This window comes from Talpa europaea (assembly GCF_964194135.1).
Source record: "Talpa europaea genome assembly, chromosome: 7".
NCBI lineage: Eukaryota > Metazoa > Chordata > Mammalia > Eulipotyphla > Talpidae > Talpa > Talpa europaea.
Genome location: NC_140074.1, coordinates 115,278,493 through 115,299,961, shown reverse-complemented (window position 1 = coordinate 115,299,961; position 21,469 = coordinate 115,278,493). Strand labels below are relative to the sequence as shown.

Sequence of the window (21,469 nt, the reverse complement as noted above, 5' to 3'; positions counted from 1 at the left end):
ACACAGCACACTCACACACCAGACACCAGGCTCTCACACACACCGCATCGTGCACTGGGTGAATGTTGCTACCCTTTCTCTGAATTTGTTTCACCTCTGCTCGCTTCAGGGACATGTTACCAATATTTCTGGGTATTCCTTAGGAGTTTTTGTGAAAGTAAATTTCAAAAGAATGAACTGTGGCCGACCTGTCCCAGGTTCGTGAGCTAGAGATATCTCTAGAGCAAAGGGGTGGTGTCCCTGGGCAGCCCTCCCTCCTCCTGTCAGGAGATCACTTTCACTTCTGAGAAGTAGCTTTAGTGGTGAAGAGAGTACACAGAGGACAGGCCTGGGGTCATGTACCCTCACAACATGTTTGCAGAAGTAGTGTTCATCTGGCAGCCCCAGGAAGCTGATATCAGCTCAGAAATCTGAGTGCTGACCGTGAGAACAGTCCCAAGATACACTGATTGTCTCAGAGGTAGTGAGCATCCCATCACTAGGGTGCTGGCAATTAACCTTGCTTAATGACCACTTGGCAGGGATGCTGGAGAGAAGAATCAAGTCAAGGACGGGGGTGGGGCCCTCCCTTGAAATTCTGTGGCCTGCTGGGAATAGGGAAGATGGGGTCAATGGAAGACATGGGGGCCCCTCCCCAGGCTTCCAGAGCTCTTTTTCCCTGATTCTGCCCCACATGAGACATGAAGTGGACCTCAAAGCAATTCTCAGCAGTGGCATCGTGATGGGTCTCCCACTAATAAACTTCACTAATCCTGGACGTGATCCCCACCCCAGGGAGAGGTAAACTCCCTTGGAGGTTCAGCTCCCGTGTCACATGCTCCGTCCCAGCTAATCCCATTCTGTCACTCACTGGCTGTGTGACCCTGGGTGAATCCCTCTGGATTCCAGCTGGCTTAGATGGTTCTGGAATCCCCCTCAGACTGAGTTACCTCATGCTGATTCTGGGAGGCTGAGCCTCTCTCTCAATCCAAGGCCCTGATTAACGTCCTCCAAACTTGAGGGCTCCCTGGTGTCAAGGACCTCCTGGGCTTCCTCCTGGGTGGTTGCCCAGCCTGAGTAGGTGGTCAGCCACTAGAGTGTCTGAGTAATAGATGAGGCCCTGGTTCCAGTGTGCTTAGACTCCAGAGGAAGACAGTCATATTCAGAGCTTTGGGGAACTGGTGGAGCATGTCCCTGAACTAGACCAATGGTGGGAGGTATGCACCAAGTCTCCCCCTGCCAGGCCAGGGCCGTCCCTTCATCCTTCATGGGGAGGGGGCAGTGAAGCTGGTACTAGACAGCTTTGACCTCTGACCTCCTGACTTCTGGCAGGAAGATTTGGTTCCTTTGGACCAAGGTTTGCTTCTCCCCAGCCCTGTTGCTCCCCCTACCCAGTAGACCTGGGTCTGGAGACTTAAGGAAGAAAGTGAGTCAGGAAAGTGGCATTTGGGAGAGAAATTGCCCAGCTCGCCTGCTCGTCCCCAGATTGGGAAATGGTCTTGGAGCCCTGGGCCTGCTCCCAGGAAGGGAGGCCCCCGTGGGGATTGCCATTTGACCCACACAGGAGGCCAGACCAGAGCCCCTGCGCTGTGCCCACCCCTTCCTGCTGGGGCTGTCCCAGGGCAACAGGTGGAGCAGGATCCCTGAGAGGGCGTGAGACTCTAGTGTGGTTAGGTGTGCCACTGCCCGGTGGCTGGGCCTCTCCCCTCCCCCGCCAGACTGTTTCTGGTGGCTTGGATTTCTTTTTTCAACTGGATATTCAGGTTTCTAGTCCAATGACTCCCAGAACTCCAGCTAATGTGATACCCGTGGTAGCAGGCCCTTCCCTTCCACAGCCAGGCAGGGCCAGCAGGCCAGCTGCAGGACTGAAAGGACACTTAAATGTTTCAGCTGAGCTGGATGCTCGTGTTCTAGTGCCAAGGTGGGGCTGGAGTTGGAACCCTACAGGGTGTAGAGGAAGCACCCCCGACCCCATGGTTAAGGGCAGGGGCTCACTCTCCAGCCACGGATGACAGCTGTTGTGAACATGAAATGATTATCCTACCACCCAGCTCTTGGTGGCATGGTCCCTTCCAGAAGTGGATCCAGCTGCACGAGTGAGCTGTCGACGGATACCCTACAACCAGGCTTTGCCCCCACCCTACCCGTAGGCTGTTCCAAAGACTGCTGTTTCAGTCACACAGGGCAGTGAGCGTGAGCAGGACCAGAGCGGGCCCTTTGCCCTTCCGAATCTCCCTTTCTTCTGAGGTAAATGAATTTTTGTCAGATTATCCCTTCTCCCCATCCAGCTGTATAATCACATTATTAAGTAAGTAGTTGTTGCTGTGGAAACTGTGTGGGTGACAGCAGGGGAGGGGGCTGTGGGCCCAGCTCTCAGCCCAGCCCGTGCCCTTCAGTGTGGGAATGTCTGGAGGGGGTTTTGAGAAAGCATCATCCATCTTGCCCTTCCAGATTGCAGGCAGCATCAGAGATTCAGGAAGTCACCTCCACTGACTCTGTCCTTTACTTTTAACTTTCTTTGGGTCAGAGACCCCTGGGGTACCCAGGGGTCTCTGGCCTTGGTGTAGGGAGGAAGAATCCTCTGCTCCTGGGCACACGGTTGTGGACACTGGGCTTCAGAGGGCATCCTTCATTCATTGGTTCATTCTTTTGTTCAGCAAATGTGTAGAGGACCTTCTCTATGCCAGACACTGTACTAGGCAGCGAGGAGTATGCTGGTCGACAGAACTAGCAAACTTGCCCTCACGGGGCATGTACTCTAGTGGAAAGAAGCAGAAGGTCAACAAAAGGAATAAATAACCCAATTACGTAGTGTAATACATATGCATACAAGGAGATGGGAAGTATGGGAACAGTTGGACAGCATAAAAGATATATGGGGGTACAGGAGCGCTGTGAGGATGGGAGTGAGATGCTATTTTAATGAGGGACATCAGGGTGGACATCCACGAGAAACAGAGACCTGAGCAAGCACTTGCAGGTGGTGAGGGGGCCAGACCTGAGGAAGCTCAACCTGACTTTTGAAGTTTGGGGGTCCTAAAGAGGCTAGGGGGGTATTGCAGTGAGTGAGGGAAGGAGAGTGATGAGGCCAGAGAGGTGGTGGGGGCAGAGAGTGAGGGTCTTGAGTGCCAGGTGAGGTCTCAGCTTATATTCTGAGTGAAACAGGAAGGCTTTCCTGTTTAGTAGTCCAGGAGTGACTACTGCTTCTTCTTAAACCAGGCCTAACCGTGCTGTTCCTTTCTGCTTCTGGAAGTTGTTCTGAAAAGACCAGATAATGACCACCTGAGCGGTTATAAAAATGTCTCTCAACATTAGGAAACTTTATCACCCTCAGGTAGTTGTCACTTAACTGGCTGCCAAGTTCATGCAAAATAAAACCCTATCAGAGGTTGGGATGCCCCAGAAAAACTTTCCCAGAGGAGGTGAGGCTTGGGCTGGGCTCAGAAAAATGGGAAGTACACTCAGCCAACTGAGGTAGTAGAACAAAGACAAGTTCAGACTTGCAAATTATTTTGAAAAAAGAAAGAGAACAACACTTCCTGTCTGTTCTTTATTAGGAAATTATAGATGTGTGCTTGCTAACAGCGCCAGGGAGTCAAGACACAGAAGATGAGAGATTTAGAAAATGGGATCCACAGGGGAAGGAAGCCAAGGGATGACAGTGAAGGAAAGTTCTGGGAACACAGCTATTTAGTAGGCTCGTAAAGAAATTCATATTGGAAGCAGAGAACAGGAGGTTGGGGGCTGGGGGGGGGGAAGGGCGGAGCGGTGGCAGAGAAGGGGGGGGCGGGGAGAGGTGGAGCTGATGAATTACCTGATGTCTCTGACCAAGGCTCAGAGGAGAACATTAACATTTCTGTGGGACAGTTGGGAAACTAATGGAAAACTAAACCAAAAAAAAAATTGTTTTTTAGGCTATTAACCTCAGGACAAAGAACAAAAAAACGGTGCAGTGAACTTGAAAGTATGTACATAGTTTTAAAAGATCCTAAACTGAATATTTCCACACTCGGAAGACGAGGGAGTTCAAGTGCAAAGGGGATAAGAGAGATACAGGCTTGCCTTTCAAAACATAAGAGGATAGCAATTATCAAATAATGGTAGATCAAATAATAATCGTCAAAGCAAATTGCTTGAAAATTTGAAAGATACCAGAGTGAATTAGCATATTCGAACATATGTCCTCCTTGGAAATGGAGCCAGCGCTGGGAATGATGAGGCGGCCACCATTTTCTTTTTCAGTCTGACTTTTTCATTTATGTGCACGTGTAACTTAGAAAAAAGATAAAAAGATAATTATTTAAATTGGTAGAAGGTAGGGAGTTATATCCTCCTGTGTGAACAAGTAGAGGGTACTGTGGGTTTGTTTTCTTTCTCTTTTTTTTTTTTTTTAAGATTTTATTTACTGGGGCCTCCCCGGTGGCACAGCACAGCCCTGTGAAGCTGTCCACAGCCTCTGCAGTGTGAGTTTGAACCCCACCGCCGGCAGGCGAGAATTCCACATGGCACAGCAGACCTCTCCTGTCGTGCCCGCTGCTCCCCTCAGCAGTGCGTTTCGGTCCTTCTGCCTGTTCTGCTCCCCGCTCTGTCTCTGATGAATCCTCTCATCCTCCCGTGCCTCTGGCCTGTACCCCAGCTCTTGTATAAAAATAAATAAATCTTTAAAAAAAAAAAAGGACTTTATTTATTTATGCATACAAGAACTGGGGTACAGGCCAAAGGTGTGGGCGGGGTGAAAGGACTCACCAGAGACAGAGTGAGGAACAGAACAGGCAGACTGACTGAAATACACTGCTGAGGGGAGCAGCAGGCAAGACAGGAGAGGTCTGCTGCGCCATGTGGGTTTCTCCCTGGCCGGCCGGGGATGGAACTCGTGCTGCAGAGGCTGCGGATAGCTTCATAGTGCTGTGCCTAACCCCTTGCCCCACCAGGGAGGCCCACCGTGGGTTTGTTTTCTAAACTTACTGAAGCTTGGGGTAGGGGAAGGCTAGTTCTTTGGTGGCCTTGAAAGCAGCTATCTCAGTGAAGTAGTATTTTAATGTGTTCCTAGTCTCTTCCCAAGGAAGTTCTTAGATGGAATCATACTCAAAATCAAGAGGGGAGCTTTCTGCATTCAGTGGTTTGCCGCAGCTCTACTTTCAGAGCTAAACCAAGACAGTTTTATTCAAACTGAGGTGTCGTCACCCCATACTCAAATTTACAAAGATCTCTGCACATCTCCTTGCTCCTATGAGCTCACACCCACCCAGTAAGGTGGGGTGTAGTGGAATGGTCACCCCACTTTAAAGGAGAAAGTAAGGAAGGTTCAGAGATATTCCTTACCCCTTCCCTGGGAGAGGCTTAAAGAGGAAACAGACATTTCAACCGCGTGCATATATTGCTTTGATCAAATTAAAAAAATTAATTGAAAAAAGGGTGGAAATCCAGAATAGTAGAGAGAGAAGATCAGTGGTTGCCTGGAGGAGTGAGAATTGTCAGCTCATTGGTTGTCTTTGAGAGAGTGAAACTATGAAGAAATGAGCAAACGGGGGCAACCATGGCTTTCCCAGAGAGCTCTGACAGGGACAAGCCTACTTGTTCATGCACTTGGCCTCTCTCATCTGCACACACCTGGCCCCCAGGGTGCATAGCATGGGCATCGCTCTGGCCCAGCTCGGCCCTCAAGGGAGCAGCTGCCACCGCACTGACTTTTTCTCTCTGTCCCCAGGACTCCAATCTGTCCCTGCACACAGACAACCCGGACCTCACTTCCTGCTTCCAAAACTCCCTGTTGGCCTGGATCCCCTGCATCTACCTGTGGGCAGCCCTGCCCTGGTACCTGTTCTACCTGCAGCGCCACCATCGAGGCTACATCATCCTCTCCTGCCTCTCTAGGCTCAAGACGGTCAGGAGCTCAGGGAGCCCCTGAGGTGGGACTGGGGGCTGGGGTGTTCTTCTGCCACCCTCAACATCTGGGCTGAGTTTCCTAGTCTTACCCAACCTGTAGCTCAGGGCCAGAGCAGCCTACCATCTGGTCTGCCGCCAATGAGATAGTGGGGAAGTTCAAACAAGCTCCCCAGCAACACTGCCTTCCCTGGAGAAGCTTCTGGCCAGCTCCCAGCCCAGTCCTCAGGCCAGGAGAGGGCAGTTCTGGGGGCGTTGGGAACACAGGGGACTGTCGGGCCTTCAAAAACTGGAGGCCCCAACATGTGTCCTGTCCGTAGGTCTTGGGCGTCCTGCTGTGGTGTGTCTCCTGGACTGAACTCTTCTACTCCTTCTACGTCCTGGCCCATGGCTGGGCCCCTGTCCCTGTCTTCTTTATCACCCCCTTAGTGGTGGGGGTCACCATGGTCAGTGGGGGCCTGGGAAGCTGAATGGGGGACGGCCTCCAGTGGGTTGTGGGACGTGATGGGGGAACTCTAGGCTGAGGAGAAGGCAGGATACCTTGGCAGTGGGAAGAGGATGGGATTGACTCCAGAAGCATCTGGCCACATGGTGTAATGGGGTAGGGAGGAAGGGAGGCAGGTTGACATGTATGTGCTCTGTCTGGGGTGTCCCCTGCCCTCCCTGCACAGTTGCTGGCCACCATGTTGATCCAATACGAGCGGCTAAAGGGGGTGCAGTCCTCGGGGGTCCTTATCACCTTCTGGTTTCTGTGTGTGACCTGCGCCATCGTCCCCTTCCGCTCCAAGATCCTGTCAGCACTGGCAGAGGTAAGGGAAAAGAAGGGAACAGCCCTTCTAGCGGTGACCTTGGGACTCAAGGTCACCCCTGTGTCCCACTGTTGAGTCCTTTTTGTTTTTTTCCCTATTTCTTGCATTTCTGTCCAGAAGCAGGCTGGAGAGTGGGCGTGAGAACCAGAGTAGCCAGGGAGGTGGGGAATGGGGAAAGATGTGGCCATTGTTGGATATTTGTGATAGTGTCAGGGCGGGGGCTGTCCTGTAGCCCCACCACCACCTGGCCAGTGTGGCTCCAGGTTCTGTGTAATGAACACAGGCATGCAAATGTGTATAAAGAGCTTTGGCCTACCTGGAGATCCATGATCTTGTTCTCCCCTGTTCTTCACACCTTCCCCAGCTCCTGGCCATCCTCTTGATCTTTGGTGGTGCTGGTGGTGGGGGTGATGGGGTAATGGGACAATGGTGAGGGAGTCTTTGTAGCTTGCCCCTATTTGTCCTTCCCAAGGAGAGGCAGTCGGCTTTGGTTGTCAGAGCACAGACTGATCAATTGTTTATTCTGTGTGATCTTAGATGAATTGCTTAGCCCGTGGAGCCCCATCTCCTCTGCTGCAAACCGGGTGTCATAGGGTTTCCTACCTTGGAGGGAGGGTTGGACATGGTGACGTAGATAAGGTACTTGGCACAGTGTCTGGTGTAGGGGAAACTGTGCCTCCTCTGTGACCCTCCCCATCTCACAGAATCCACTTCATGGGGATCAGGAGCCCCCAGAGGCTGCCTCCTACTCCTGAGGAGTCTGATGACCCCAAAGGACTCCTCAGGGCAGAGACTGGGGAGTCTCTGATTATGGCCCCTTCTTTCCCACAGGGCAGGATCTCAGAGCCCTTCCGCTTCGCTACCTTCTACATCTACTTTACCCTGGTCCTCTTGGCCCTCATCCTGTCCTGCTTCAGGGAGAAGCTGCCATTTTTCTCCCCAAAGAATTTCAGCTCTGTGAGTTTCCCATGAATGGGCAAGTAGTGGGGGTTCACCAGTTCACGCCTCAGCCCAGCCCTTACCAACACCCCCATCCCTTCCAGTTCCTCCCATGTCCATGTCCTCTCCACAATGTGCAAACTGGGGCTTGGAGCAGGAGGAACAGAGCTCTCCTTCCTCTACTCTGCCTTGAGTGAGCGGTGGGCACTCCTGATTCTCCTCTCTGGCTCTCTCACCTTCTAGAACCCCTGCCCAGAAGCCAGCGCTGGTTTCCTCTCCTGCCTTTCTTTCTGGTGGTTCACAAAGTGAGTTGGCTCTTCCTCCACCCAGCCTGGGCCAAAGGGAGGGGGGACACCGGGGTGAGAAGAATGAAGGGGAGCAGGCCAGACACGAAGGACAGGGGCCTGGGGAATGAGGCCTGGCTGACCTCCACCCCGCTCCAGCCCCAGCAGGTTTAGGGCAAGTGAGAGTGGGAAAACCTGTCTGTTTGGGCTGGGGGCTAAGTGCGGAGGCTGAGCCTGGCCTAGCTCAGATCCCAGGCTGCAGGCCAGTCGGCATCTGGCAGGCCACAGGGACAGGTCTGGGCCTGGAGGGAAACCATAATTAGTGCTGAGTTCCTTGGTCTGGGATAAGCTTGCAGCCTGTCATTTCCTTGGCCGCCCCTCGGAGCCACTAGAGCAGGATAATTGTGTCTGTGACCTGGCTGACAGCTCATTAACCGCGATGCACTGTGGAGGCACCTGGGTGGGGGCCCCATCCGCCTGGCTGGCCTTGTCCAGAGCCCCGGCCTAGATTTCACCACCAGGCCCAGTGGTCAATGGAGCACCTGGGGAGGAGGAGGAGAGGGGCGAGAGGAAGGAACATGGGGTGGGATGCAGTGACCTCCAGCCCTTTCGCTAGAGGAATAAGTGAGATACCACCCTTGGCCTCAGCACCCTAGGGAGACCCTTCTTTCTGGAGGCCCTGGTGCCAACTCCGGGCGGCCATACTCTGACCTTATGGGGGCTGCCTCTACCCCAGGATGATCATCCTCGGCTATCGGCGCCCCCTGGAGGAGAAGGACCTGTGGTCCCTGAATGAGGAGGATCGCTCCCAGAAGGTGATGCAGAAGCTGCTGGAGGCTTGGAAGAAGCAGCAAAAGCAGGCGGCTCTGTAAGCCCCTCCACCCTAGCACCTTCACCTACCCCAGATCTCCTGCAGGCGGGTGTGGTAGACCTGGGATGAGCACCTGGTGGGGTATGTGGAGACGAGCAATGTCTGGTGGTCCTGAGGCAGGAGGCCTGGGGAATGAGGCCAGCGCTCCCCAGCTGTGCTGAGGCTGGAGAATGGCTTTTGTAGCACCTACACTTCTCCAGGCGCATAGATCAATTTAATTCATCTCCAACAACCTCCGGTGTAGGTTCTCTTGTCCCAGTGTTACAGATTGGGGCACCGAGGCACAGAGGTCTAATGACACACCCAAGGTCTCCTAGTTGGCAGTGGCAGAGTCAGAATCCACACCAGCTGTCTGGCCCAATGCACTTACATGGCACACCCTTCCTGACCTGAAGGGTAGATCTGAGGAACGTCCCTCAGGAGGGGAGGAGGCCAGCGCCTTCTCTCAAGCCCACCTCTTCCAGCCTGGAGCTAGGGAGGATATGATCCAATCATGGAAGGGCATCCATTGGTTGCATGTGCTCAAGGACTCAGGAACCAGCCTAGCCAAGAGAGGGGCTCACACTCTTCCTTCCCTACCCACTTTCCCCTGCCCTCCAGGCCGAACCCCCTTCCCTTTCACCCACAGCTGGGGCCAGGTCCAGTGTTTGCTCAGCGCAGAGCCCCTGATTGCCGATTGGCTGTTGGAGGAGTTGGGGACTTGGGTGTGATCAGCAGTGTCTTGGCTTCCATGACTGGGAACCAAGGGAAGACCTACAGCCCCCAGTCTGCCTGCCCCCCCCACCCCATCTGCTATCTCCATCCCCTCCCTGCTTAGCTCTCCACTGACTAGGCCACTAGCCAGCCCTCCCTCTCAGCATCCTCCTGGGGGCAAATCTTAGGGAGACAAGGAGAGGGCCAGAAGTCGGGATTCCTGGGTTTACAGTCTTTGGGATTTGGATACCCCTCCATATACCCATAAGTACCTGAAGACACAGTCCTTTGGGGAATTAGCTGAAAGGTCATGTTATCTGTCCCCCAGGAACCTGTTCTTTCCTTTCTCGCTGCTCTCACCCCCAACCTCGCCTCCCCAACCTCATAAGCCCTAGATACCCATGGCCTCGTGGTGCCCCTGTGCCATTTTTATTCTCTCCTCCTTTCTCCCCTGACCAGAAACAAGGCTGCAGTGGCATCTGGGAAGACAGTCTCCAATGAGGTTGAGGTGCTGCTGGGGGGCCGGGCCAGGTCCAGGCAGCCCTCCTTCCTGAAGGCCCTGCTGGCCACCTTTGGCTCCAGCTTCCTCATCTGTGCAAGCTTCAAACTGATCCAGGACCTGATCTCCTTCATCAATCCTCAGCTGCTCAGGTCTGAACATCCCCTCCTTCTGCAGGGCCCTCCCACCCCCACTCCAGCAGAGATCTGATTGGCTCACTGGCCCTGAGGACTGAGCCAGAGCCAGGAACACCATAAAAAGAATCCCAGACCAGGAGCCAGAGAGTCCACCCCTTTCTGTGTGGTAATGGCTCTGTACCTCAGTTTCCCCACTCACAGCCAACTCATATTTACTGAGTACACACGTAATATATGCTAGGCACTGTGGTGGATGCATTAACTAATGTTCTCTCTTTAAGTTCCCCAGTAATCCTACAGAATAACCCTATTCTCATTTTATAAATGAGGAAGTAAAAAAAACTAAAAGCAAAAAAGAAAGTGAGGAAACAGAAATTCAGAGGGGCAAAGTAAGTTGCCCAAGGGCACAGAGGAGGCAAAAATGGATTCGATAGCAGCACCCTTCTGAATTCCAGCTACAGTGCTCTTTCCTCCCCATTGATAGCGCTGTCATCTGCCAGTGCTTAGTCATCTCTCACATCAGTGGCTTGAGTAGGAGGTCTCAAAGGAAGGGGTGGAGAGGACAGCTGCCTCATCCCTCCGGTCATGCAGCCATTCATTCGACCAACACTTACTGAGCTCCCAGGGTCCCAGCGTGATGCTACATACTTAACTATAGGGAGAAAAATAAGACATAGCTCTAAAGTCTCACAGCAAAAACCACCATGTAGATCAGAGTGAGTGTCTGGAAAAATCCAGAAGGGGCAAGGAAGACAGCCGGGGCAGGATCAGGGCATACCTGCCAGTTAGGGAGGATATGGAATTTGGAAGACCAAGCAGGCATTTATTAACTAGCTGAGAAGGGGGGGAAAGTACAGCTGAGGCAGTGTCACAAAGGGAGAGGGAAGAGCCAAGAAATCCTTGCAAGGGCCTCTGGTTTGCATTTCTGAAAGATCCCAAGGCCAGTAGAGAGGGGATGGAGGGCAGGGTGGCAGGTGGAAGTGTGCCAGCCAGGTACAACTGGAGCCCAGGCCAGGGTTGAGATGCGATTCAGTTGGCTGTGTGTCAGGAGAGGCAGGGTTCAAGGGCCACCTGGGGAGGTGGAAGATGTTGGACCTTTTGCTGAAATGCTGACTCACAGGGAGGAGGCGGCTGGGCACAGGACAAGGTGGTGAGTTGAGTCTTGGCCATGTTGGGCCCAGTGTTGCTGGGCCCCCTAAGTTAGCCAGAGATCATGTTTTCAGAGCCATCAGGTGGGAGCCCAGGTCCCATATTTGTGGCTGAGTTCTCCCACGTAGTCTTGTGGAGGCCCCAGGCAAAACCCTAGGGCATTCTGACAGAAGAAGGGCTGGGAGGGGTCAGGGCTGGGGACAGAATTTGGGTTCTGGAGGGATTGCAGAGAATACTTCCTGAAGACATGGCCTCCAGAGAAGCAGGATGGCCAGTAAAACAGAGGAAGGCAAGGTGGGGTTTGTTAGTGACTTTGCCAAGAACAGAGGGAGGCACGAGGGGTGGGGGGGGCACAGCCCTGAGCCGGGGTCTGCGGTGAAGGAAGGTGTATGTTTCCTGTGGCCCCTGTAAGAGATGAGCCCAAACTAGGTGGCTTATAACAGAAATGTGTTCTCTCTCAGTTCTGGAAGCCAGAGGTCTGAAATCAAAGCGTCAGCAGTCTTGGTTCCTCTTAGAGACTCTGAATAGAATCTGTTCCATGCCTCTCACGTGGCTTCTGGTGGTTGCTGGCAGTCGTTGACATTTCTAGGCTTGTAAACACATCACTCCACTCTGCTCTATCAGAATGGTGTTCTGTGTGTGCGTGTGTCTGCATGTGTGTGTGCACGTGTGCATGTCTCTGCAAATCTCCCTCTCCCTTTTCTTCTAAAGACACCAGTGCTAGATGCATGAAGGCCCACCCGACTCTAATATAACCTCATCTTAACCTGATTACATCTGCAAAGGCCCCATTTCCAAAGAAGGTCACATTCACAAGCACCAGGGGTAGGACTTGAATAACTCTCAGTAGGAGAGGCCCAGCTATCACTGTAGAGGTGGTTCATGGGGCAAATGTCAGGAGGTGAAGGGACAGCGCTGCCAGCGGAGAGGAAGATACTGGAGGTCAGGAGAGAGGAAGGTGACAATGGTGCATGTTCCTGATAAGGTGGATGGGATCCAGGACTCAGGGGGTCAAGGTTAGGCTCAGAAAATACTCGGGATCCCTTCTCTCCCGAGGCAGGAGAAAAAAGGGGGCAAGTGCTTGCAGGGCAGTTTGTGGTTGGCAGAGAGTCCTCCATGGGTGATGAAGCGGGGACACTTAGTGGATAGCTGCTGAGAGAGCCTGGGATGGACAGAAGGTAAGGGAGCCGGGGGAGCCATGGAGGCAGGGACTAGGGGCTAGAGGTCACTGGGCAGCACCAGAGGCCGCAGATGGTAGACAGGATGGATTTGAGAGACAAGAACGTGTGTGGTCATATGGAGGAATCCAGAGCTCTCAGCAGCCCAGGAGAAGGTACAGGGAATCTAGTCAATGGCATTTTTTCCTGCTCTGCAGTTGAGGGAAGCCAGAAAGGGTGTTGGAGGGGTGGGCGATGGGGGTCAACAGTGGATAGGAAAGGAGGTGAAGGTGGAAGGGAGCGAGGAGGGAGGGTCCTTGTCTTGAGGCAGTGCCAGGCTGACCCCATCCCATCCTGGGTTGGGGGTGTGTGGAGGGCCACAGGAGAGGCTTGGGGCGGGGCTGGGTGGAGCTGAGGCTGCGTGAACGGAGCAAAGCAGTAGAGGGACTATCTGGGAGAAACCCCATCACACCTCTCTCCCCTTGCAGCATCCTGATCAGATTTATTTCAAACCCTAATGCCCCCAACTGGTGGGGCTTCCTGCTGGCCGGGCTGATGTTCGTGTGCTCCATGACACAGACCCTGATCCTGCACCAGTATTACCACCGTATCTTTGTGCTCGGGTTGAGGCTTCGGACGGGCATCATAGGTCTCATCTACAGGAAGGTCAGCTGGAGCCGGGCAAGGGGTGGGCAGGTGTGGGGCAGATGTGGAAGCTAGACCAGTCCTGGGGAGCTCCCGGGCCCAGCCTACCACCCTGCTTCCCACCTGCAGGCCCTGGTCATCACCAATTCAGTCAAACGTGAGTCCACCGTGGGAGAAATTGTCAACCTCATGTCAGTGGATGCCCAGAGCTTCATGGACATTGCCCCCTACCTCAATCTGGTGTGGTCAGCACCCCTGCAGATCATCCTGGCCATCTACTTCCTCTGGCAGGTGACTCTTGAACCTGACCTTTTCCCTCTCCCTCTGATCTGAACCTGAAGAAGGGACAAGAAAGGGTTGTCCCTGGGTCAGCAGAGGGGCGAATGATGGGCACAAGAGCTTCCAGAATATTGGGGTGAAGACAGGATTGCAAGGGTGCTGGGGTCTGCCATCAGGTCTTTCGGCCTTCTGGCAGAGCCCAAGAGGTGGAACAGCCTTGCCGGCTGTGTACCCTTGGCTGGCTGGCCTTGCCCAAGTGTCTGCATTTGCCTGTGTCTGGATGCCCTTTGAGGTCTGCCAGCTTGTCCCTGTCTGCCATTGTCTGCTGCACACAAGGTTCTCATCATGTGGTTTCCTCTGTGTCTCCTCTGGCTGACCCTGTTTGGTTGACCACCAGCTTTTGCTTCCTACCCATGTCCACTTTTCAGGCCGCTAGGCCTCTGTTTGTTGGGTTCTATCTGTCCACTTCAGTGATCTGTCTGTCCACTCCAGTGATCTGCTGTCTGTCTCATCTACCCACCTCAGAACCTGGGTCCTTCCATCCTGGCTGGAGTCGCCTTCATGGTCTTGCTGATCCCACTCAATGGAGCCATAGCCATGAAGATGCGGGCTTGGCAGGTGGGTGCTCTCGCAGGTGAGCACCAGGAGCACCTGGCCAGGTAGGGGTAGGGCACTCCCTAACCTGGGGACTCTCTGCTATCCTACTTCCCACTGAGTGTGGGTGGCTACAACGCTTTCACAGTCCACCTCTAGCCTCACAGTAACCCTGAGAGGACTTTGGAAACCGCCTTATTTTACAGCTGAGGGACCAAAACCCAGGTTGTGGAAGTTCCAGCTGAGGCAGATCTGGGGTTCCAACCTGCATCGTCTGGTCTAGTGAGAATTTCTCCCACCACACTGTGTTGACCATAAATATTTGGCCAGTTGCTAAGTCCTTTATTTGCCGACATTTACTGAAGCCTTCAACAGTTTCCTTCTGCACACGGAAGCCATGTCAGACTCGCTAGGGCCACCTGCCAGGCTCCTGCAAACCTTGCAAACCCTCGTCCCTTGGAGTATGACCAAGTGTCAGCCAATCTGGCCTTCTTTCATTCTTTCTTTCTTTTTTAAAGATTTATTTATTATTTATACAAGCACTGGATACAGTCAGAAGCGCGGGAGGGTGAGAGAAATCACCAGAGCCAGAGCGGGGAACAGAACAGGCAGACTGATGAAACACACTGCTGAGGGGAGCAGTGGGCGTGGCAGGAGAGGTCTGTCGTACCATGTGGGACCCTCGCTGGTGGCCAGAGATCGAACCGGCGCTGCAGAGGCTGCGGGCAGCTTCGCAGCCCAGCGCTCAACCGCTGCACCACCAGGGGAGGCCCTGGCCTTCTTTCCTTTCTCCAAAGCACAAGCTCTGCTTACTTCTGAGCCACCACACACTCTGTTCCCTGGAATGCACCTCAGCCTTCCTTGCTTGTCCATGTTCATCACCTTCTGGCAAAAACACCAATGTCCCATCCCCACCCTGTTTTTCTCTCACAGAATCCTGTTGTTTCCCTTCAGAATAAGCATTTGAATTTATTCCACATTTATCCGGGAAATTGCCTGCTTCCTGCCTGCCTCCCCCACCACAGTGTCAGCTTCATGGTGGCAGGGGACTTGGTTCGAGTTCTTCATCATTATCTGCCCCACGCCCAGCACCCAACCCAGCTCATCAGAGGGCCTCAATAAATAGGGGCTGAGTGAATAAATTGATTTGGTGTGCCATGCTGGGTTAGGGTCTGGAGAACAATGAGAAATAAGGCAGGTGTACCCTTGGGGGGACATGCATGCACAGGAGTTCCTACGGAAACAAGAGGAAAGCACATCCTTAGCAAGCCAGGGAAGGATAGATGATGCTGCCTGAGGTGTCAGTGACGGGGCCCTGAGGGTGGAGTTGGGTTTTGTCAAGCAGGGGAGCAGAGAAGGCGGGGCCGGGCACTCCTGGCTGAGAGGCGTGGCACAGGGGGAAGGAATGGGGAGTAGTGGGAGTAACTAGCGGATTCAGCAGATTCAGCCTAAGGAGGATACAAGGGGTGGGGTGCGATGTGTGGGCAGGGCAGCCACCTCCATTCTTTCCGCAGACAAAGAAAATGAAGTTCAAAGACTCTCGTATCAAGCTGATAAGCGAGATCCTGGGGGGCATCAAGGTGCTGAAGCTGTATGCCTGGGAGCCCTCCTTCCTGAAGCAGGTGGAAGACATCCGTCTCCAGGAGCTCCGGCTCCTGCGAAAGACTGCCTACCTCCACACCGTAACAACCTTCATCTGGATCTGCTCCCCTTTCCTGGTGAGGCTGTGCCCGCTGGCAAGCCCAGACCTCTGGGCTCTGGGGTATGCCTGGGGTACAGCAGCCTCCAGCCTGACACCCACCCTCCTCGGTGCCCAGGTGACCCTGATCACCCTCGGAGTGTACGTGCTGGTGGACCAGAACAACGTGCTGGATGCTGAGAGGGCCTTTGTGTCCTTGTCCCTATTCAATATCTTAAAGATTCCCCTCAACATGCTGCCCCAGTTCATCAGCGGCGTGACCCAGGTAACCCGGGTAGGGCTGGAGTTAGGGTAGGCAGTTGGGGAGAACCAGGGAGTTGCCGGAGCCAGAGGAGGGCCATTGGACCTTATGAGGAATTGTTCAGTATTGAATGAGGTCACCCCGGGTCAGAGGAAGTCAGACGGAATCTCCAGAAACCCGAGTTCTAGAGACAACTTCCAATTCCCAACCTGGACTCTTATCTTTGGGGCTGGACAGTGGGAGGCAATGAAGATACAGGGGCAGGACCCAGCCTCATCCAGGAAGTTGGGGGCAAGGGCAGAAAATGGGGGGGCAAGGCACCTCTGCCCGGCTGACTCACACTCTCCTACAGACCAACGTGTCTCTGAAACGGATCCAGCATTTCCTGAGCCAAGATGAACTTGACCCCCAGTGTGTGGAAAGAAAGACCATCTCCCCAGGTCCAGCCGCCTCTACTGGGCTGCCTTTGCCCCGCTCCAAAAAAGCTTCTGTCCCAAGTCCTCTAACTTTTCTCTATGACCCCCTATTCCTCCTCTTCTTTTCACTCCTGTTTGACTTCTTGAACTCTCTGCCTACCTCGCTTCCGGGCTCTCTTCTCTGCCCTCAACTCCTCCATTCTCCCGCCTCCTCCATTCTCCTGCTCCCAAGGGCGCTCCCTGTCCCTGCCCCAGGACTTCTTCACCCTGTCCCCAAGCTCCGCCACCTTCTTGCTGTGGCCCCGTCCCTAGCGCTCCCCATCCCTCTCTGCCTCTCCTCCCCCAGGATCCTCTCCCCTTTCCCTTGGGTCCCCTGACCTTGTCCACCTTCATTCCCCCCAGGCTATGCCATCACCATACACAATGGTACCTTCACCTGGGCCCAGGACCTGCCCCCCACCCTGCACAGGTATTGGCTTCTCAGCTGCTTAAAGTGGGCTGAAAATACCTCCTAGTATCTGTCCTGGAAAGCAGGAGTGACCTTGGCTTGCCTACTCCCTCGTCTGGGCGGCAGAATGGCTTCGGTCACCAGGCAGAAGGTTGGGGACCAAAACTCTGATATCTGACTCTGATCGGTCTCTTGGCCCTCAGCCTAGACATCCAGGTGCCAAAAGGAGCCCTAGTGGCTGTGGTGGGGCCTGTGGGCTGCGGGAAGTCTTCACTGGTATCTGCCTTGCTGGGAGATATGGAGAAGCTGGAAGGCAAGGTGCATGTGAAGGTGAGAGAAGCAAGGACTCCTGGGAAGGAAAGCTTGGCCAGGCCTTGGATGAGCCCAAGGTAACCTCCTGTGGTCTTCTTCTCAGGGCTCTGTGGCCTACGTGCCCCAGCAGGCATGGATCCAGAACTGTACTCTTCAGGACAATGTGCTGTTTGGCCAATCCCTGGACCCCAAGCGCTACCAACGGGCTCTGGAGGCCTGTGCCCTGCTGCCCGACCTGGAGGTGTTGCCTGGCGGGGACCAGACAGAAATTGGAGAAAAGGTACCGGATCCCCTCCCATGACCTGGGGAGTTGGCACACACAGTTGCTCACCTCAACCCAGACCAGGTTTACATATTCCTTCCACCCACCTGCTCTTTTTCCTCCTCTCCCTTCCTCTCTCTATCCCCCCTCCCTCCCTCCCTGCCTTCACATGTTCAGGCCCAGCTCTGCTAGGCATTGGGAAACAGATCTACTAGCAGGAGAGGCCAATCTGTGAATAGGCAGGGGCTATAGAATGTTCCACGGGCCAGGCCTCAGGCCCTTGCAGGGCAAAAAGAGGGCACCAGGCTGGGGGGGGGGGGGCTGCAGGAGGAAAAGCATCACTTTTGAGCTGAATCTTAACAGCTAAGGAAGAGGGAACACATCACTCATGTAGTCATTCATCCGTCAGATTCTATTACACACCTACCAGTTGCCAAGCAATATTAGACAGTAGTGATGAAAAATCTCTGCCTTCATATAGCCTGCAGTCCAGTGGGGGGAGGAGATGATAAGCAACAAAAAGTAAAATCTGTTAGATAAACATTAATGGGAGAGAATAAAATGGGGGCGGGCTTTGGAAATGTGTACATGGCTATATGTGTAGGTAGCTTGGGAAATCAGAAACCTGAACAAAGTAGAGGGTGGACCAAATCTGGGGACATGGAGCCTGATGTGGGGGAGAACATTCGAGCCAGAGAGAACAGGAAGTATGAAGCCCCCGAGGCAGGAGTGTCATCGGGGCAGCCAAGGACCAGCCAGGAGGCCAGTGAGGCTGGAGTGGAGCCAGCAGGGGTAAGGAGGAAGACCTGAGGCCAGAGAGGTGACTGGATGGCCAGGTCACATAGGGCCTTGTAAGGACTGAAAGTCTCTGGAGATACGAGCCGAGGAAGAGAGGGTGAACTGGCGTCTGGATGCAATTTGGTGTAGCTGGAGATTAGGATTGGGTGGGGAGGGTATAGGGTGAGGCAGAGCCTTGGATTTTGGCCTTTACCATAAAAACCATGGACTATCAGTGAAACTTTTTAGAATTCGTATAAAATATATATAACACAACATTTACCATCTTAACTATGGTGAAGTGTGCAGGTCAGTGTTAAGTGCGATCCCATTGTGCAAGGAATCTCCAGAGCTCTTTCCATCTTTCAGAATTGAAACTCTGTGCCCAGTAAACAACTACTCCCAAGTTCCCTCTCCCCCCAGCTCCTGGAAACCTGCATTCTACTTCCTTTCTCTAGGAATTTAACTCCAGGTACTTCCAATATAGGTAATTACATAGTATCTCTTTTTGTGACTAAATTACTTCACTTAGCATACTGTGTTCAAAGGTGATCAACATTTAGCATATATCAAAATTTCCATCCTTTTGAAGGCTGAATAATATTCCACTGTATGAATAGACCTCATTTTGTGTAACCATTCACCCATCAATGAACACTTGGTTTGCTTCCACTTTTTAGCTATTGTGAATAATGCTGCTAGGAATGTGGGTGTTCAAATATCTCTCTGAGACCTACTTTTAACTTTTCTGAGTATATACCTGGAAGTGGAGTTCCTAGATCAAATGGTAATTTTATTTTTTTTTTATTTTCAAAGAATTACCACACTGTTTTCCATAGTGGTTGCACCAAAAGTGTACAAACATCTAATTTCTCCACATCTTGGCCAACACTCCTTGTTTTCTGGGTTTTGTATGTGTCTTTTTTTTTTTTAAGATTTATTTATTTATGCATACAAGGGCTGACATGCAAGCCAGAGATGCGGAGGGTGAGAGAATTCACCAGAGACAGAGTGGGGAGCAGAACAGGCAGATCTACTGAAATACACTGCTGAGGGGAGTAGCGGGCGAGACAGGAGAGGTCTGCTGTGCCATGTGGGTCACTTCCCTGGTCAGGAATTGAACTCATGTTGCAGTGGCTGCAAATAGCTTCACAGTGCTGCATCTTAACCCCTTGTGCCACCAGGGAGGCCCTCTTTTTTTTTTTTTTAATAGTAGCCATTTCATAGGTTTGACATGTTATTTCATGGAGGTTTTGATTTACACAATTAGTGATGTTGAGCCTCTTTTTATGTGCTTATTGGTCATTTGTGAGATGTGTCTATTGAAGTCTTTTGACCATTTTTAAATTTGCCCATTTTTAAATGAAGCTTGTTGATTTTTTTATTGTAGAGTTGTAGAAGTTATTTCCATGTACTGAATATTAATTCCTTATCAGATTTATAAGTTGCAAATATATTCTTCTCTTCGATAGGTTGTTTTTTCACTTTGTTAGTTATCATTTATGCAGTTTTTAATTTTAATATGATTCTAGTAATGTGTTTTTACTTCTGTTGTCTGTGTTTTTTGTGTCATATCCAAAACTCATTGCCAAATATGATGACACATAAGAGTTTTATAGCTTTAGGTCTTTCATTTTTTGTTTTTATACCAAAGATTTCAGTGTGTGTTCCCTCAAAACAAAGACATTCTACTATACAACTACAGTTGAATGATCAAAATCAAGAAATTTAACATAAATATTACGACCTCATTCATAGTCTGTATTCAAAAGTCATCATTTGTCCCAATAATGTCTTTTTTAGCTATTTTCTCTCCTGATTTGGGATCTAACCCAGGATCCCGAATTGCATTTAGTTGTCATATCTCTCTGTTCTCTATCAATCTGGAAAATTCCTCAGTCTCTCTTTCAGGGTCTTGACATTTTTTTAAGAGCACAAACCAGTTATTTTGTAAAATGTCTCTCAACTTAAGCACAATTATATTCAGATTATATGTTTTTTAGGGAAACATCAAAGAATACTGTTGCATCCTTGGTGCAATAAATGAGGAAACATATGAAGTCAGTCATGTCTTCTTGCCAATGTTAACTTTGATCACTTGACTGAGGTGGTGATTTCATTACATAACTTTCATGTATGATTCATGTCTGAGTTCATGTTTATTATGATGCTTACTAAATAGTGATTTCCTAACTTCAGTCCTTCTGTAGTTATTAGATGGCATTCTACTCCGAAAAAGAACTTTCTCCTCCTTCCCTTTTTTTAATCATTAATTTTCTATCAATATGGGCTCATGGATTTTCATTTAACTCATTGGGTTATAATCCGTTACCATCATTATTTATCTTGACGCCCAACTTGTCCGTTTTAAGCAGGAGCAGGAATTGTATTTTGGAAAGCTGCCCTGGTTACAGTGTAGAAGCATAGGAGCCAGTGAGGAGACTCTTGTAGTCATCTGGGAGAAATGATCAGAGTCTGAGCCTGGCAAGGGGGGTGAGAACATGTTAGGTGGGAGTTCAGTGTTATACGTACCCAGAGAAGATCTTTCCAACCATGACACAGCTTCTTCTTTCCATCCCTGCTGCACCCACAAAAACCTAACTTAGTGCCCAAAACATAGGAGGCCCTGTAGACTGGTTGTTTAAATGCAGTCATGCTCACATGCCTCAGTCAGTGCAGCCACACTTTTGCAGCCTGCATCTCCCCAACAGCTCCCACCTCCCACATTTGCTCTCCCCAGGGATCAATTTCTCAGAGTATCCCAAACAGCTGGGCCCTGTTCCAGAGGGACTGAAGAGAGTGGTGAGAGGAAAGCAGCCTGTTCCTCTAGCTTCTGCCATTTGGGCCCATTCCTGCCTCTCTGTGCCTCAGTTTCCCCACCATGATTAATGGAGAGATCTTACCTCATCTTTGGCAACTGAACCGTCTCAGGGTTGATGAAACCTGGGGTTGTTTCTGAGTTTCCATCCTTGCTTCTCCCTTTAATTGTTCAGGACCTTGGACAACGTCATTGACGTCTTGGACTCTAATTTGTAGAGCTAACAAAACTTCCCAAGAATGACTAGAAGAACTAGCCCTGAGAACCAAATTGTTGTGAAAGTCATCTACAAACTGTATGGGTGAAAGGAGATAAGTGGGCTATTAAGGGCTTCCTGAGATTTCCAGCCTCCCAGAGTACAAAGGAAGCAGGTGAGGAAACCAGCTAGGCAGGGTGGTGACTAAGAGGAGAAGGATGTCCCTGCATGCCCAGGAGGATTCTAAGGCCCCTTCCTCTGTCACCTTAGAGATCACAAGGACAGGATCAGGTGTATGAAATATGCCTTTAGAGGCCTGCCACACGGACTGACCTGGACAGGGCCCTAACCCCCCCCCCGCCTGTCTGACTTCCTTTTCCCC

General features: G+C 51.7%; 1 protein-coding gene across 1 annotated transcript in view; it reads left to right on the top strand.

Moving 5' to 3' along the window:
- Positions 1-21,469, top strand: part of ABCC3 (ATP binding cassette subfamily C member 3) — a gene marked incomplete at both ends in the record, with an annotated part of 41,077 nt that overhangs the window by 2,609 nt on the left and 16,999 nt on the right. The window contains 16 exons of the mRNA XM_084237242.1: positions 5,687-5,863; positions 6,183-6,308; positions 6,534-6,671; positions 7,503-7,628; positions 7,854-7,915; positions 8,631-8,762; positions 9,918-10,109; positions 12,889-13,066; positions 13,175-13,336; positions 13,850-13,942; positions 15,433-15,636; positions 15,736-15,882; positions 16,211-16,298; positions 16,677-16,743; positions 16,926-17,052; positions 17,138-17,314. Coding sequence (XP_084093368.1) covers positions 5,687-5,863; positions 6,183-6,308; positions 6,534-6,671; positions 7,503-7,628; positions 7,854-7,915; positions 8,631-8,762; positions 9,918-10,109; positions 12,889-13,066; positions 13,175-13,336; positions 13,850-13,942; positions 15,433-15,636; positions 15,736-15,882; positions 16,211-16,298; positions 16,677-16,743; positions 16,926-17,052; positions 17,138-17,314 — 2,196 coding nt within the window. The remainder of the gene's footprint in view (positions 1-5,686; positions 5,864-6,182; positions 6,309-6,533; positions 6,672-7,502; positions 7,629-7,853; positions 7,916-8,630; positions 8,763-9,917; positions 10,110-12,888; positions 13,067-13,174; positions 13,337-13,849; positions 13,943-15,432; positions 15,637-15,735; positions 15,883-16,210; positions 16,299-16,676; positions 16,744-16,925; positions 17,053-17,137; positions 17,315-21,469) is intronic.